Source organism: Scyliorhinus torazame, chromosome 11 (genome assembly GCF_047496885.1).
Source record: "Scyliorhinus torazame isolate Kashiwa2021f chromosome 11, sScyTor2.1, whole genome shotgun sequence".
Lineage (NCBI taxonomy): Eukaryota > Metazoa > Chordata > Chondrichthyes > Carcharhiniformes > Scyliorhinidae > Scyliorhinus > Scyliorhinus torazame.
The window spans coordinates 2914874-2926885 of NC_092717.1; the positions used below are offsets into that span (position 1 = coordinate 2914874).

The 12012-nt window shown below is 56.9% G+C and overlaps 1 protein-coding gene across 1 annotated transcript in view; it reads left to right on the forward strand.

The window, feature by feature from the left end:
* Window positions 1-12012, forward strand: part of bmper (BMP binding endothelial regulator) — a 191573-nt gene that overhangs the window by 149311 nt on the left and 30250 nt on the right. Inside the window, exon 12 of the mRNA XM_072468655.1 lies at window positions 11512-11848. Coding sequence (XP_072324756.1) covers window positions 11512-11848 — 337 coding nt within the window. The remainder of the gene's footprint in view (window positions 1-11511; window positions 11849-12012) is intronic.

A 12012-nucleotide genomic window follows, 5' to 3' on the forward strand; every position in this document is an offset into this window, starting at 1 on the left:
CCTCAGTACTGACCCTCTGACAGTGCAGCAATTCCTCAGTACTGACCCTCTGACAGTGCAGCACTCCCTCAGTACTGAACCTCTGACAGTGCAGCACTCCCTCAGTACTGAACCTCTGACAGTGCAGCACTCCCTCAGTACTGACCCTCTGACAGTGCAGCACGCCCTCAGCATTGATTCTCTGACAGTGCGTCACTCCCTCAGCACTGACCCTCTGACAGTGCAGCACTCCCTCAGTACTGCACCTCTGACAGTGCAGCACTCCCTCAGTACTGACCCTCTGACAGTGCGGCCCTCCCTTAGTACTGACCCTCTGACAGTGCAGCACTCCCTCAGTACTGACCCTCTGACAGTGCGTCACTCCCTCAGTACTGAATCTCTGACAGTGCAGCACTCCCTCAGTACTGACCCTCTGACAGTGCAGCACTCCCTCAGTACTGACCCTCTGACAGTGCAGCAATCCCTCAGTACTGACCTTCTGACAGTGCTGCACTCCCTCAGTACTGACCCTCTGCCAGTGCAGCACTCCCTCACTTCTGACACTCTGACAGTGCAGCACTCCCTCAGTAGTGACCCTCTGACATGCAGCTCTCCCTCACTACTGACCCTCTAACAGTGTGGCACTCCCTCAGTACTGACCCTCTGACAGTGCAGCACTCCCTCAGTACTGACCCTCTGACAGTGCTGCACTCCCTCAGTACTGACCCTTTGACAGTGCAGCGCTCCCTCAGTACTGACCCTCTGACAGTGCAGCACTCCCTCAGTACTGACCCTCTGACAGTGCGGCACTCCCTCAGTACTGACCTTCTGACAGTGCAGCACTCCCTCAGTACTGACCCTCTGATAGTGCTGCACTCCCTCAGTACTGACCCTCTGACAGTGCAGCACTCGCTCAGTACTAACCCTCTGACAGTGCAGCACTCCCTCAGTACTGACCCTCTGACAGTGCGGCACTCCCTCAGTACTGCCCTCTGACAGTGCAGCACTCACTCAGTACTGACACTCTGACAGTGCTGCACTCCCTCAGTACTGACCCTCTGACAGTGCGGCACTCCCTCAGTCTTTACCCTCTGACAGTGCGGCACTCCCTCAGTACTGACCCTCTGACAGTGCGGCACTCCCTCAGTACTGACCCTCTGACAGTGCGACACTCCCTCAGTACTGACCCTCTGACAGTGCGGCACTCCCTCAGTACTGCCCTCTGACAGTGCAGCACTCACTCAGTACTGACACTCTGACAGTGCAGCACTCCCTCAGTACTGACCCTCTGACAGTGCGGCACTCCCTCAGTATTTACCCTCTGACAGTGCGGCACTCCCTCAGTACTGAGCCTCTGACAGTGCGGCACTCCCTCAGTACTGACCCTCTGACAGTGCGGCACTCCCTCAGTACTGACACTCTGACAGTGCAGCACTCCCTCAGTACTGACCCTCTGACAGTGCGGCACTCCCTCAGTACTGACCCTCTGACAGTGCGGCACTCCCTCAGTGCTGACTCTCTGACAGTGCGGCACTCCCTCAGTACTGACCCTCTGACAGTGCAGCACTCCCTCAGTACTGACCCTCTGATAGTGCAGCATTCCCTCAATACTGACCCACTGACAGTGCGGCTCTCCCTCAGTACTGATCCTCTGACAGTGCAGCACTCCCTCAGCACTGACCCTCTGACAGTGCGTCACTCCCTCAGTACTGAACCTCTGACAGTGCAGCACTCCCTCAGTACTGACCCTCTGACAGTGCAGCACTCCCTCAGCATTGACTCTCCGACTGTGCGTCACTCCCTCAGTACTGACCCTCTGACAGTGCGTCACTCCCTCAGTACTGACCCTCTGACAGTGCAGCAATTCCTCAGTACTGACCCTCTGACAGTGCAGCACTCCCTCAGTACTGACCCTCTGACAGTGCAGCATTCCCCCAATACTGACCCACTGACAGTGCGTCACTCCCTCAGTACTGACCCTCTGACAGTGCAGCAATTCCTCAGTACTGACCCTCTGACAGTGCAGCACTCCCTCAGTACTGAACCTCTGACAGTGCAGCACTCCCTCAGTACTGAACCTCTGACAGTGCAGCACTCCCTCAGTACTGATCCTCTGATAGTGCAGCACTCCCTCAGCATTGACTCTCTGACAGTGCAGCACTCCCTCAGTACTGCACCTCTGACAGTGCAGCACTCCCTCAGTACTGACCCTCTGACAGTGCGGCCCTCCCTTAGTACTGACCCTCTGACAGTGCAGCACTCCCTCAGTACTGACCCTCTGACAGTGCGTCACTCCCTCAGTACTGAATCTCTGACAGTGCAGCACTCCCTCAGTACTGACCCTCTGACAGTGCAGCACTCCCTCAGTACTGACCCTCTGACAGTGCAGCAATCCCTCAGTACTGACCTTCTGACAGTGCTGCACTCCCTCAGTACTGACCCTCTGCCAGTGCAGCACTCCCTCACTTCTGACACTCTGACAGTGCAGCACTCCCTCAGTAGTGACCCTCTGACATGCAGCTCTCCCTCACTACTGACCCTCTGCCAGTGCAGCGCTCCCTCAGTACTGACCCTCTGACAGTGCAGCACTCCCTCAGTACTGAACCTCTGACAGTGCAGCGTTGCCTCAGTACTGACCCTCTGACAGTGCAGCACTCCCTCAGTACTGACCCTCTAACAGTGCAGCGCTCCCTCAGTCCTGACCCTCTGACAGTGCGGCACTCCCTCAGCACTAACCCTCTGACAGTGCAGCACTCCCTCAGTACTGACCCTCTGACAGTGCAGCACTCCCTCAGTACTGACCCTCTGACAGTGCAGCACTCCCTCAGTACTGACCCTCTGCCAGTGCGGCACTCCCTCAGTACTGACCCTCTGACAGTGCAGCACTCCCTCAGTACTGACCCGCTGACAGTGCAGCATTCCCTCAGTACTGATCCTCTGACAGTGCAGCATTCCCTCAATACTGACCCACTGGCAGTGCGGCTCTCCCTCAGTACTGAACCTCTGACAGTGCAGCACTCCCTCAGTACTGACCCTCTGACAGTGCGTCACTCCCTCAGTACTGAACCTCTGACAGTGCAGCACTCCCTCAGTACTGCACCTCTGACAGTGCAGCACTCCCTCAGTACTGACCCTCTGACAGTGCGGCCCTCCCTTAGTACTGACCTTCTGACAGTGCAGCACTCCCTCAGTACTGACCCTCTGACAGTGCGTCACTCCCTCAGTACTGAACCTCTGACAGTGCAGCACTCCCTCAGTACTGACCCTCTGCCAGTGCAGCACTCCCTCACTTCTGACACTCTGACAGTGCAGCACTCCCTCAGTAGTGACCCTCTGACATGCAGCTCTCCCTCACTACTGACCCTCTGCCAGTGCAGCGCTCCCTCAGTACTGACCCTCTGACAGTGCAGCGTTGCCTCAGTACTGACCCTCTAACAGTGCAGCGCTCCCTCAGTCCTGACCCTCTGACAGTGCGGCACTCCCTCAGCACTAACCCTCTGACAGTGCGGCACTCCCTCAGTACTGACCCTCTGACAGTGCGGCACTCCCTCAGTACTGACCCTCTAACAGTGTGGCACTCCCTCAGTACTGACCCTCTGACAGTGCAGCACTCCCTCAGTACTGACCCTCTGACAGTGCAGCACTCCCTCAGTACTGACCCTGTGACAGTGCAGCACTCCCTCAGTACTGACCCTCTGACAGTGCAGCACTCCCTCAGTACTGACCCTCTGACAGTGCGGCACTCCCTCAGTACTGACCCTCTGACAGTGCAGCACTGTCTCAGTACTGACCCTCTGACAATGCGGCACTCCCTCAGTACTGACCCTCTGACAGTGCGGCACTCCCTCAGTACTGACCCTCTGACAGTGCAGCACTCTCTCAGTACTGACCCTCTGACAATGCGGCACTCCCTCAGTACTGACCCTCTGACAATGCAGCACTCCCTCAGTACTGACCCTCTGACAGTGCGGCACTCCCTCAGTACTGACCCTCTGACAGTGCGGCACTCCCTCAGTACTGACCCTCTGACAGTGCAGCACTCCCTCAGTACTGACCCTCTGACAGTGCGGCACTCCCTCAGTACTGACCCTCAGACAGTGCGGCACTCCCTCAGTACTGACCCTCTGACAGTGCAGCACTCTCTCAGTACTGACCCTCTGACAATGCGGCACTCCCTCAGTACTGACCCTCTGACAATGCAGCACTCCCTCAGTACTGACCCTCTGACAGTGCGGCACTCCCTCAGTACTGACCCTCTGACAGTGCGGCACTCCCTCAGTACTGACCCTCTGACAGTGCAGCACTCCCTCAGTACTGACCCTCTGACAGTGCGGCACTCCCTCAGTGCTGACCCTCTGACAATGCAGCACTCCCTCAGTACTGACCCTCTGACAATGCAGCACTCCCTCAGTACTGACCCTCTGACAATGCGGCACTCCCTCAGTACTGACCCTCTGACAGTGCAGCATTCCCTCAGTACTGACCCTCTGACAGTGCAGCACTATCTCAGTACTGACCCTCTGACAATGCAGCGCTCCCTCAGTACTGACCCTCTGACAGTGCAGCATTCCCTCAGTACTGACCCTCTGACAGTGCAGCACTATCTCAGTACTGACCCTCTGACAATGCAGCGCTCCCTCAGTACTGACCCTCTGACAGTGCAGCATTCCCTCAGTACTGACCCTCTGACAGTGCAGCACTATCTCAGTACTGACCCTCTGACAATGCAGCACTCCCTCAGTACTGACCCTCTGACAGTGCGGCACTCCCTCAGTACTGACCCTCTGACAGTGCGGCACTCCCTCAGTACTGACCCTCTGACAGAGCGGCACTCCCTCAGTACTGACCCTCTGACAGTGCAGCACTCCCTCAGTACTGACCCTCTGACAATGCAGCACTCCCTCAGTACTGCTCCTCTGACAGTGCAGCACTCCCTCAGTACTGACCCTCTGACAGAGCGGCACTCCCTCAGTATTGACCCTCTGACAGTGCAGCATTCCCTCAGTTCTGACCCTCTGACAGTGCAGCACTCTCTCAGTACTGACCCTCTGACAATGCGGCACTCCCTCAGTACTGACCCTCTGACAATGCAGCACTCCCTCAGTACTGACCCTCTGACAGTGCGGCACTCCCTCAGTACTGACCCTCTGACAGTGCGGCACTCCCTCAGTACTGACCCTCTGACAGTGCAGCACTCCCTCAGTACTGACCCTCTGACAGTGCGGCACTCCCTCAGTACTGACCCTCAGACAGTGCGGCACTCCCTCAGTACTGACCCTCTGACAGTGCAGCACTCTCTCAGTACTGACCCTCTGACAATGCGGCACTCCCTCAGTACTGACCCTCTGACAATGCAGCACTCCCTCAGTACTGACCCTCTGACAGTGCGGCAGTCCCTCAGTACTGACCCTCTGACAGTGCGGCGCTCCCTCAGTACTGACCCTCTGACAGTGCAGCACTCCCTCAGTACTGACCCTCTGACAGTGCGGCACTCCCTCAGTACTGACCCTCTGACAATGCAGCACTCCCTCAGTACTGACCCTCTGACAATGCAGCACTCCCTCAGTACTGACCCTCTGACAATGCGGCACTCCCTCAGTACTGACCCTCTGACAGTGCAGCATTCCCTCAGTACTGACCCTCTGACAGTGCAGCACTATCTCAGTACTGACCCTCTGACAATGCAGCGCTCCCTCAGTACTGACCCTCTGACAGTGCAGCGTTCCCTCAGTACTGACCCTCTGACAGTGCAGCACTATCTCAGTACTGACCCTCTGACAATGCAGCGCTCCCTCAGTACTGACCCTCTGACAGTGCAGCATTCCCTCAGTACTGACCCTCTGACAGTGCAGCACTATCTCAGTACTGACCCTCTGACAATGCAGAACTCCCTCAGTACTGACCCTCTGACAGTGCGGCACTCCCTCAGTACTGACCCTCTGACAGTGCGGCACTCCCTCAGTACTGACCCTCTGACAGAGCGGCACTCCCTCAGTACTGACCCTCTGACAGTGCAGCACTCCCTCAGTACTGACCCTCTGACAATGCAGCACTCCCTCAGTACTGCTCCTCTGACAGTGCAGCACTCCCTCAGTACTGACCCTCTGACAGAGCGGCACTCCCTCAGTATTGACCCTCTGACAGTGCAGCATTCCCTCAGATCTGACCCTCTGACAGTGCGGCACTCCCTCAGTACTGACCCTCTGACAATGCGGCACTCCCTCAGTACTGACCCTCTGACAGTGCAGCGCTCCCTCAGTACTGACCCTCTGACAGTGCAGCATTCCCTCAGTACTGACCCTCTGACAGTGCAGCGCTCCCTCAGTACTGACCGTCTGACAGTGCGGCACTCCCTCAGTACTGACCCTCTGACAATGCGGCACTCCCTCAGTACTGACCCGCTGACAGTGCAGCATTCCCTCAGTACTGACCCTCTGACAGTGCAGCACTCCCTCAGTACTGACCCACTGGCAGTGCGGCTCTCCCTCAGTACTGATCCTCTGACAGTGCAGCACTCCCTCAGCACTGACCCTCTGACAGTGCGTCACTCCCTCAGTACTGAACCTCTGACAGTGCAGCACTCCCTCAGTACTGACCCTCTGATAGTGCCGCACTCCCTCAGCATTGACTCTCTGACAGTGCGTCACTCCCTCAGTACTGACCCTCTGACAGTGCAGCACGCCCTCAGCACAGACTCTCTGACAGTGCGTCACTCCCTCAGCACTGACCCTCTGACAGTGCAGCACTCCCTCAGTACTGCATCTCTGACAGTGCAGCACTCCCTCAGTACTGACCCTCTGTCAGTGCGGCCCTCCCTTAGTACTGACCCTCTGACAGTGCAGCACTCCCTCACATACTGACCCTCTGACAGTGCGTCACTCCCTCAGTACTGAACCTCTGACAGTGCAGCACTCCCTCAGTACTGACCCTCTGACAGTGCAGCACTCCCTCAGTACTGACCCTCTGACAGTGCAGCAATCACTCAGTACTGACCTTCTGACAGTGCAGTGCTCCCTCAGTACTGACCGTCTGCCAGTGCAGCACTCCCTCACTACTGACACTCTGACAGTGCAGCACTCCCTCAGTACTGACCCTCTGACAGTGCGGCACTCCCTCAGTACTGACCCTCTGACAGTGCGGCACTCCCTCAGCACTAACCCTCTGACAGTGCGGCACTCCCTCAGTACTGACCCTCTGACAGTGCGGCACTCCCTCAGTACTGACCCTCTAACAGTGTGGCACTCCCTCAGTACTGACCCTCTGACAGTGCAGCACTCCCTCAGTACTGACCCTCTGACAGTGCAGCACTCCCTCAGTACTGACCCTGTGACAGTGCAGCACTCCCTCAGTACTGACCCTCTGACAGTGCAGCACTGTCTCAGTACTGACCCTCTGACAATACGGCACTCCCTCAGTACTGACCCTCTGACAGTGCGGCACTCCCTCAGTACTGACCCTCTGACAGTGCAGCACTCTCTCAGTACTGACCCTCTGACAGTGCGGCACTCCCTCAGTACTGACCCTCAGACAGTGCGGCACTCCCTCAGTACTGACCCTCTGACAGTGCAGCACTCTCTCAGTACTGACCCTCTGACAATGCGGCACTCCCTCAGTACTGACCCTCTGACAATGCAGCACTCCCTCAGTACTGACCCTCTGACAGTGCGGCACTCCCTCAGTACTGACCCTCTGACAGTGCGGCACTCCCTCGGTACTGACCCTCTGACAGTGCAGCACTCCCTCAGTACTGACCCTCTGACAGTGCGGCACTCCCTCAGTACTGACCCTCTGACAATGCAGCACTCCCTCAGTACTGACCCTCTGACAATGCGGCACTCCCTCAGTACTGACCCTCTGACAGTGCAGCATTCCCTCAGTACTGACCCTCTGACAGTGCAGCACTATCTCAGTACTGACCCTCTGACAATGCAGCGCTCCCTCAGTACTGACCCTCTGACAGTGCAGCATTCCCTCAGTACTGCCCCTCTGACAGTGCAGCACTATCTCAGTAATGACCCTCTGACAATGCAGCGCTCCCTCAGTACTGACCCTCTGACAGTGCAGCATTCCCTCAGTACTGACCCTCTGACAGTGCAGCACTATCTCAGTACTGACCCTCTGACAATGCAGCACTCCCTCAGTACTGACCCTCTGCCAGTGCGGCACTCCCTCAGTACTGACCCTCTGACAGAGCGGCACTCCCTCAGTACTGACCCTCTGACAGTGCAGCACTCCCTCAGTACTGACCCTCTGACAATGCAGCACTCCCTCAGTACTGCTCCTCTGACAGTGCAGCACTCTCTCAGTACTGACCCTCTGACAGAGCGGCACTCCCTCAGTATTGACCCTCTGACAGTGCAGCATTCCGTCAGTTCTGACCGTCTGACAGTGCGGCACTCCCTCAGTACTGACCCTCTGACAATGCGGCACTCCCTCAGTACTGACCCTCTGACAGTGCAGCGCTCCCTCAGTACTGACCCTCTGACAGTGCAGCATTTCCTTAGTACTGACCCTCTGACAGTGCAGCGCTCCCTCAGTACTGACCCTCTGACAGTGCGGCACTCCCTCAGTACTGACCCTCTGACAATGCGGCACTCCCTCAGTACTGACCCGCTGACAGTGCAGCATTCCCTCAGTACTGACCCACTGGCAGTGCGGCTCTCCCTCAGTACTGATCCTCTGACAGTGCAGCACTCCCTCAGCACTGACCCTCTGACAGTGCGTCACTCCCTCAGTACTGAACCTCTGACAGTGCAGCACTCCCTCAGTACTGACCCTCTGATAGTGCCGCACTCCCTCAGCATTGACTCTCTGACAGTGCGTCACTCCCTCAGTACTGACCCTCTGACAGTGCAGCACTCCCTCAGCACTGACCCTCTGACAGTGCAGCACTCCCTCAGTACTGCATCTCTGACAGTGCAGCACTCCCTCAGTACTGACCCTCTGTCAGTGCGGCCCTCCCTTAGTACTGACCCTCTGACAGTGCAGCACTCCCTCACATACTGACCCTCTGACAGTGCGTCACTCCCTCAGTACTGAACCTCTGACAGTGCAGCACTCCCTCAGTACTGACCCTCTGACAGTGCAGCAATCACTCAGTACTGACCTTCTGACAGTGCAGTGCTCCCTCAGTACTGACCGTCTGCCAGTGCAGCACTCCCTCACTACTGACACTCTGACAGTGCAGCACTCCCTCAGTACTGACCCTCTGACAGTGCGGCACTCCCTCAGTACTGACCCTCTGACAGTGCGGCACTCCCTCTGTACTGACCCTCTGACAGTGCGGCACACCCTCAGTACTGACCCTCTTACTGTGCGGCACTCCCTCAGTACTGACCCTCTGACAGTGCGGCTCTCCCTCAGTATTGACCCTCTTACTGTGCGGCACTCCCTCAGTACTGACCCTCTGACAGTGCGGCACTCCCTCAGTACTGACTCCCTGACAGTGCGGCACTCCCTCAGTACTGACCCTCTGACAGTGCGGCACTCCCTCAGTACTGACTCCCTGACAGTGCGGCACTCCCTCAGTACTGACCCTCTGACAGTGCGGCACTCCCTCAGTACTGACCCTCTGACAGTGCGGCACTCCCTCAGTACTGACCCTCTGACAGTGCAGCACTCCCTCAGTACTGACCCTCTGACAGTGCGGCACTCCCTCAGTACTGACCCTCTGACAGAGTGGCACTCCCTCAGTACTGACCCTCTGACAGTGCGGCACTCCCTCAGTACTGACCCTCTGACAGAGTGGCACTCCCTCAGTACTGACCCTCTGACAGTGCAGCACTCCCTCAGTACTGACCCTCTGACAGTGCAGCACCCCCTCAGTACTGACCCTCTGACAGTGCAGCACTCCCTCAGTACTGACCCTCTGACAGTGCGGCACTCCCTCAGTACTGACCCTCTGACAGTGCGGCACTCCCTCAGTACTGACCCTCTGACAGAGTGGCACTCCCTCAGTACTGACCCTCTGACAGTGTGGCACTCCCTCAGTACTGACCCTCTGACAGAGTGGCACTCCCTCAGTACTGACCCTCTGACAGTGCGGCACTCCCTCAGTACTGACCCTCTGACAGTGCAGCACTCCCTCAGTACTGACGCTCTGACAGTGCGGCACTCCCTCAGTACTGGCCCTCTGACAGAGTGGCACTCCCTCAGTACTGACCCTCTGACAGAGTGGCACTCCCTCAGTACTGACCCTCTGACAGTGCGGCACTCCCTCAGTACTGACCCTCTGACAGTGCGGCACTCCCTCAGTACTGACCCTCTGACAGAGTGGCACTCCCTCAGTACTGACCCTCTGACAGTGCGGCACTCCCTCAGTACTGACCCTCTGACAGTGCGGCACTCCCTTAGTACTGACGCTCTGACAGTGCGGCACTCCCTCAGTACTGGCCCTCTGACAGTGCGGCACTCCCTCAGTACTGACCCTCTGACAGTGCGGCACTCCCTCAGTACTGACCCTCTGACAGTGCGGCACTCCCTCAGTACTGACCCTCTGACAGTGCAGCACTCCCTCAGTGCTGACCCTCTGACAGTGCGGCACTCCCTCAGTACTGACCCTCTGACAGTGCGGCACTCCCTCAGTACTGACCCTCTGACAGTGCGGCACTCCCTCAGTACTGACCCTCTGACAGTGCGGCACTCCCTCAGTACTGACCCTTTGACAGTGCAGCACTCCCTCAGTGCTGACCCTCTGACAGTGCGGCACTCCCTCAGTACTGACCCTCTGACAGTGCGGCACTCCCTCAGTACTGACCCTCTGACAGTGCGGCACTCCCTCAGTACTGACCCTCTGACAGTGCGGCACTCCCTCAGTACTGACCCTCTGACAGTGCAGCACTCCCTCAGTACTGACCCTCTGACAGTGCGGCACTCCCTCAGTACTGACCCTCTGACAGTGCAGCACTCCCTCAGTACTGACCCTCTGACAGTGCAGCACTCCCTCAGTACTGACCCTCTGACAATGCAGCACTCCCTCAGTACTGACCCTCTGACAATGCAGCACTCCCTCAGTACTGACCCTCTGACAATGCAGCACTCCCTCAGTACTGACCCTCTGACAGTGCAGCACTCCCTCAGTACTGACCCTCTGACAGTGCCGCACTCCCTCAGTACTGACCCTCTGACAGTGCAGCACTCCCTCAGTACTGACCCTCTGACAGTGCAGCACTCCCTCAGTACTGACCCTCTGACAATGCAGCACTCCCTCAGTACTGACCCTCTGACAATGCAGCACTCCCTCAGTACTGACCCTCTGACAATGCAGCACTCCCTCAGTACTGACCCTCTGACAGTGCGGCACTCCCTCAGTACTGACCCTCTGACAATGCAGCACTCCCTCAGTACTGACCCTCTGACAATGCAGCACTCCCTCGTTACTACACTGGATTTTCAGTCTCGATTTTGTGCTCAAGTGCCTGTTGTGGGATTTGATCCCATGACCCTCTGAGTGAGAGTGAGTGTGACCCTCACTGATGCCCGCTCTCAGTGATTGGCTGTTGTATATTGACGGTGATATCTTCCTGTTTTTAGGTATTGTGATTTCCTGGGATGGAGACAGTTTTGTGGAGGTTGTGGCGAGCTCCCAGCTGAAGGGGAAACTATGTGGTCTGTGCGGAAATTACAACGGTCACAAACGAGACGATTTAATTGGTGGAGATGGAAATTTCAAGTTTGAAGTTGATGCTTTTGCTGAATCCTGGCGAGTGAAATCGAACAAAGTGTGTAAACGACCCGAGCGCAGGTTACGGCCACAGCTCTGCTCTGGGATTATTAAGGTCAAGTTCCGTGCTCACCGTGAATGTCACAAACTGAAGTCCTGGGCCTTTAAGAATTGCCACTTAAAGGTGGATTACGTTTTGTTCTACAGGTGAGTGTTTACCTGCAGATTATACAGACAGCTCCAATCCTCTCTCACAGTGATCAGAAAAGCCAGCACCGATCGGCAATTCTGTCCCCTCCCACCCTCTGTAACCTCAGCTAAAACCCAGCTGCTCATGTCTAAACTCGATTGTGTCCCATTCCCACAACACT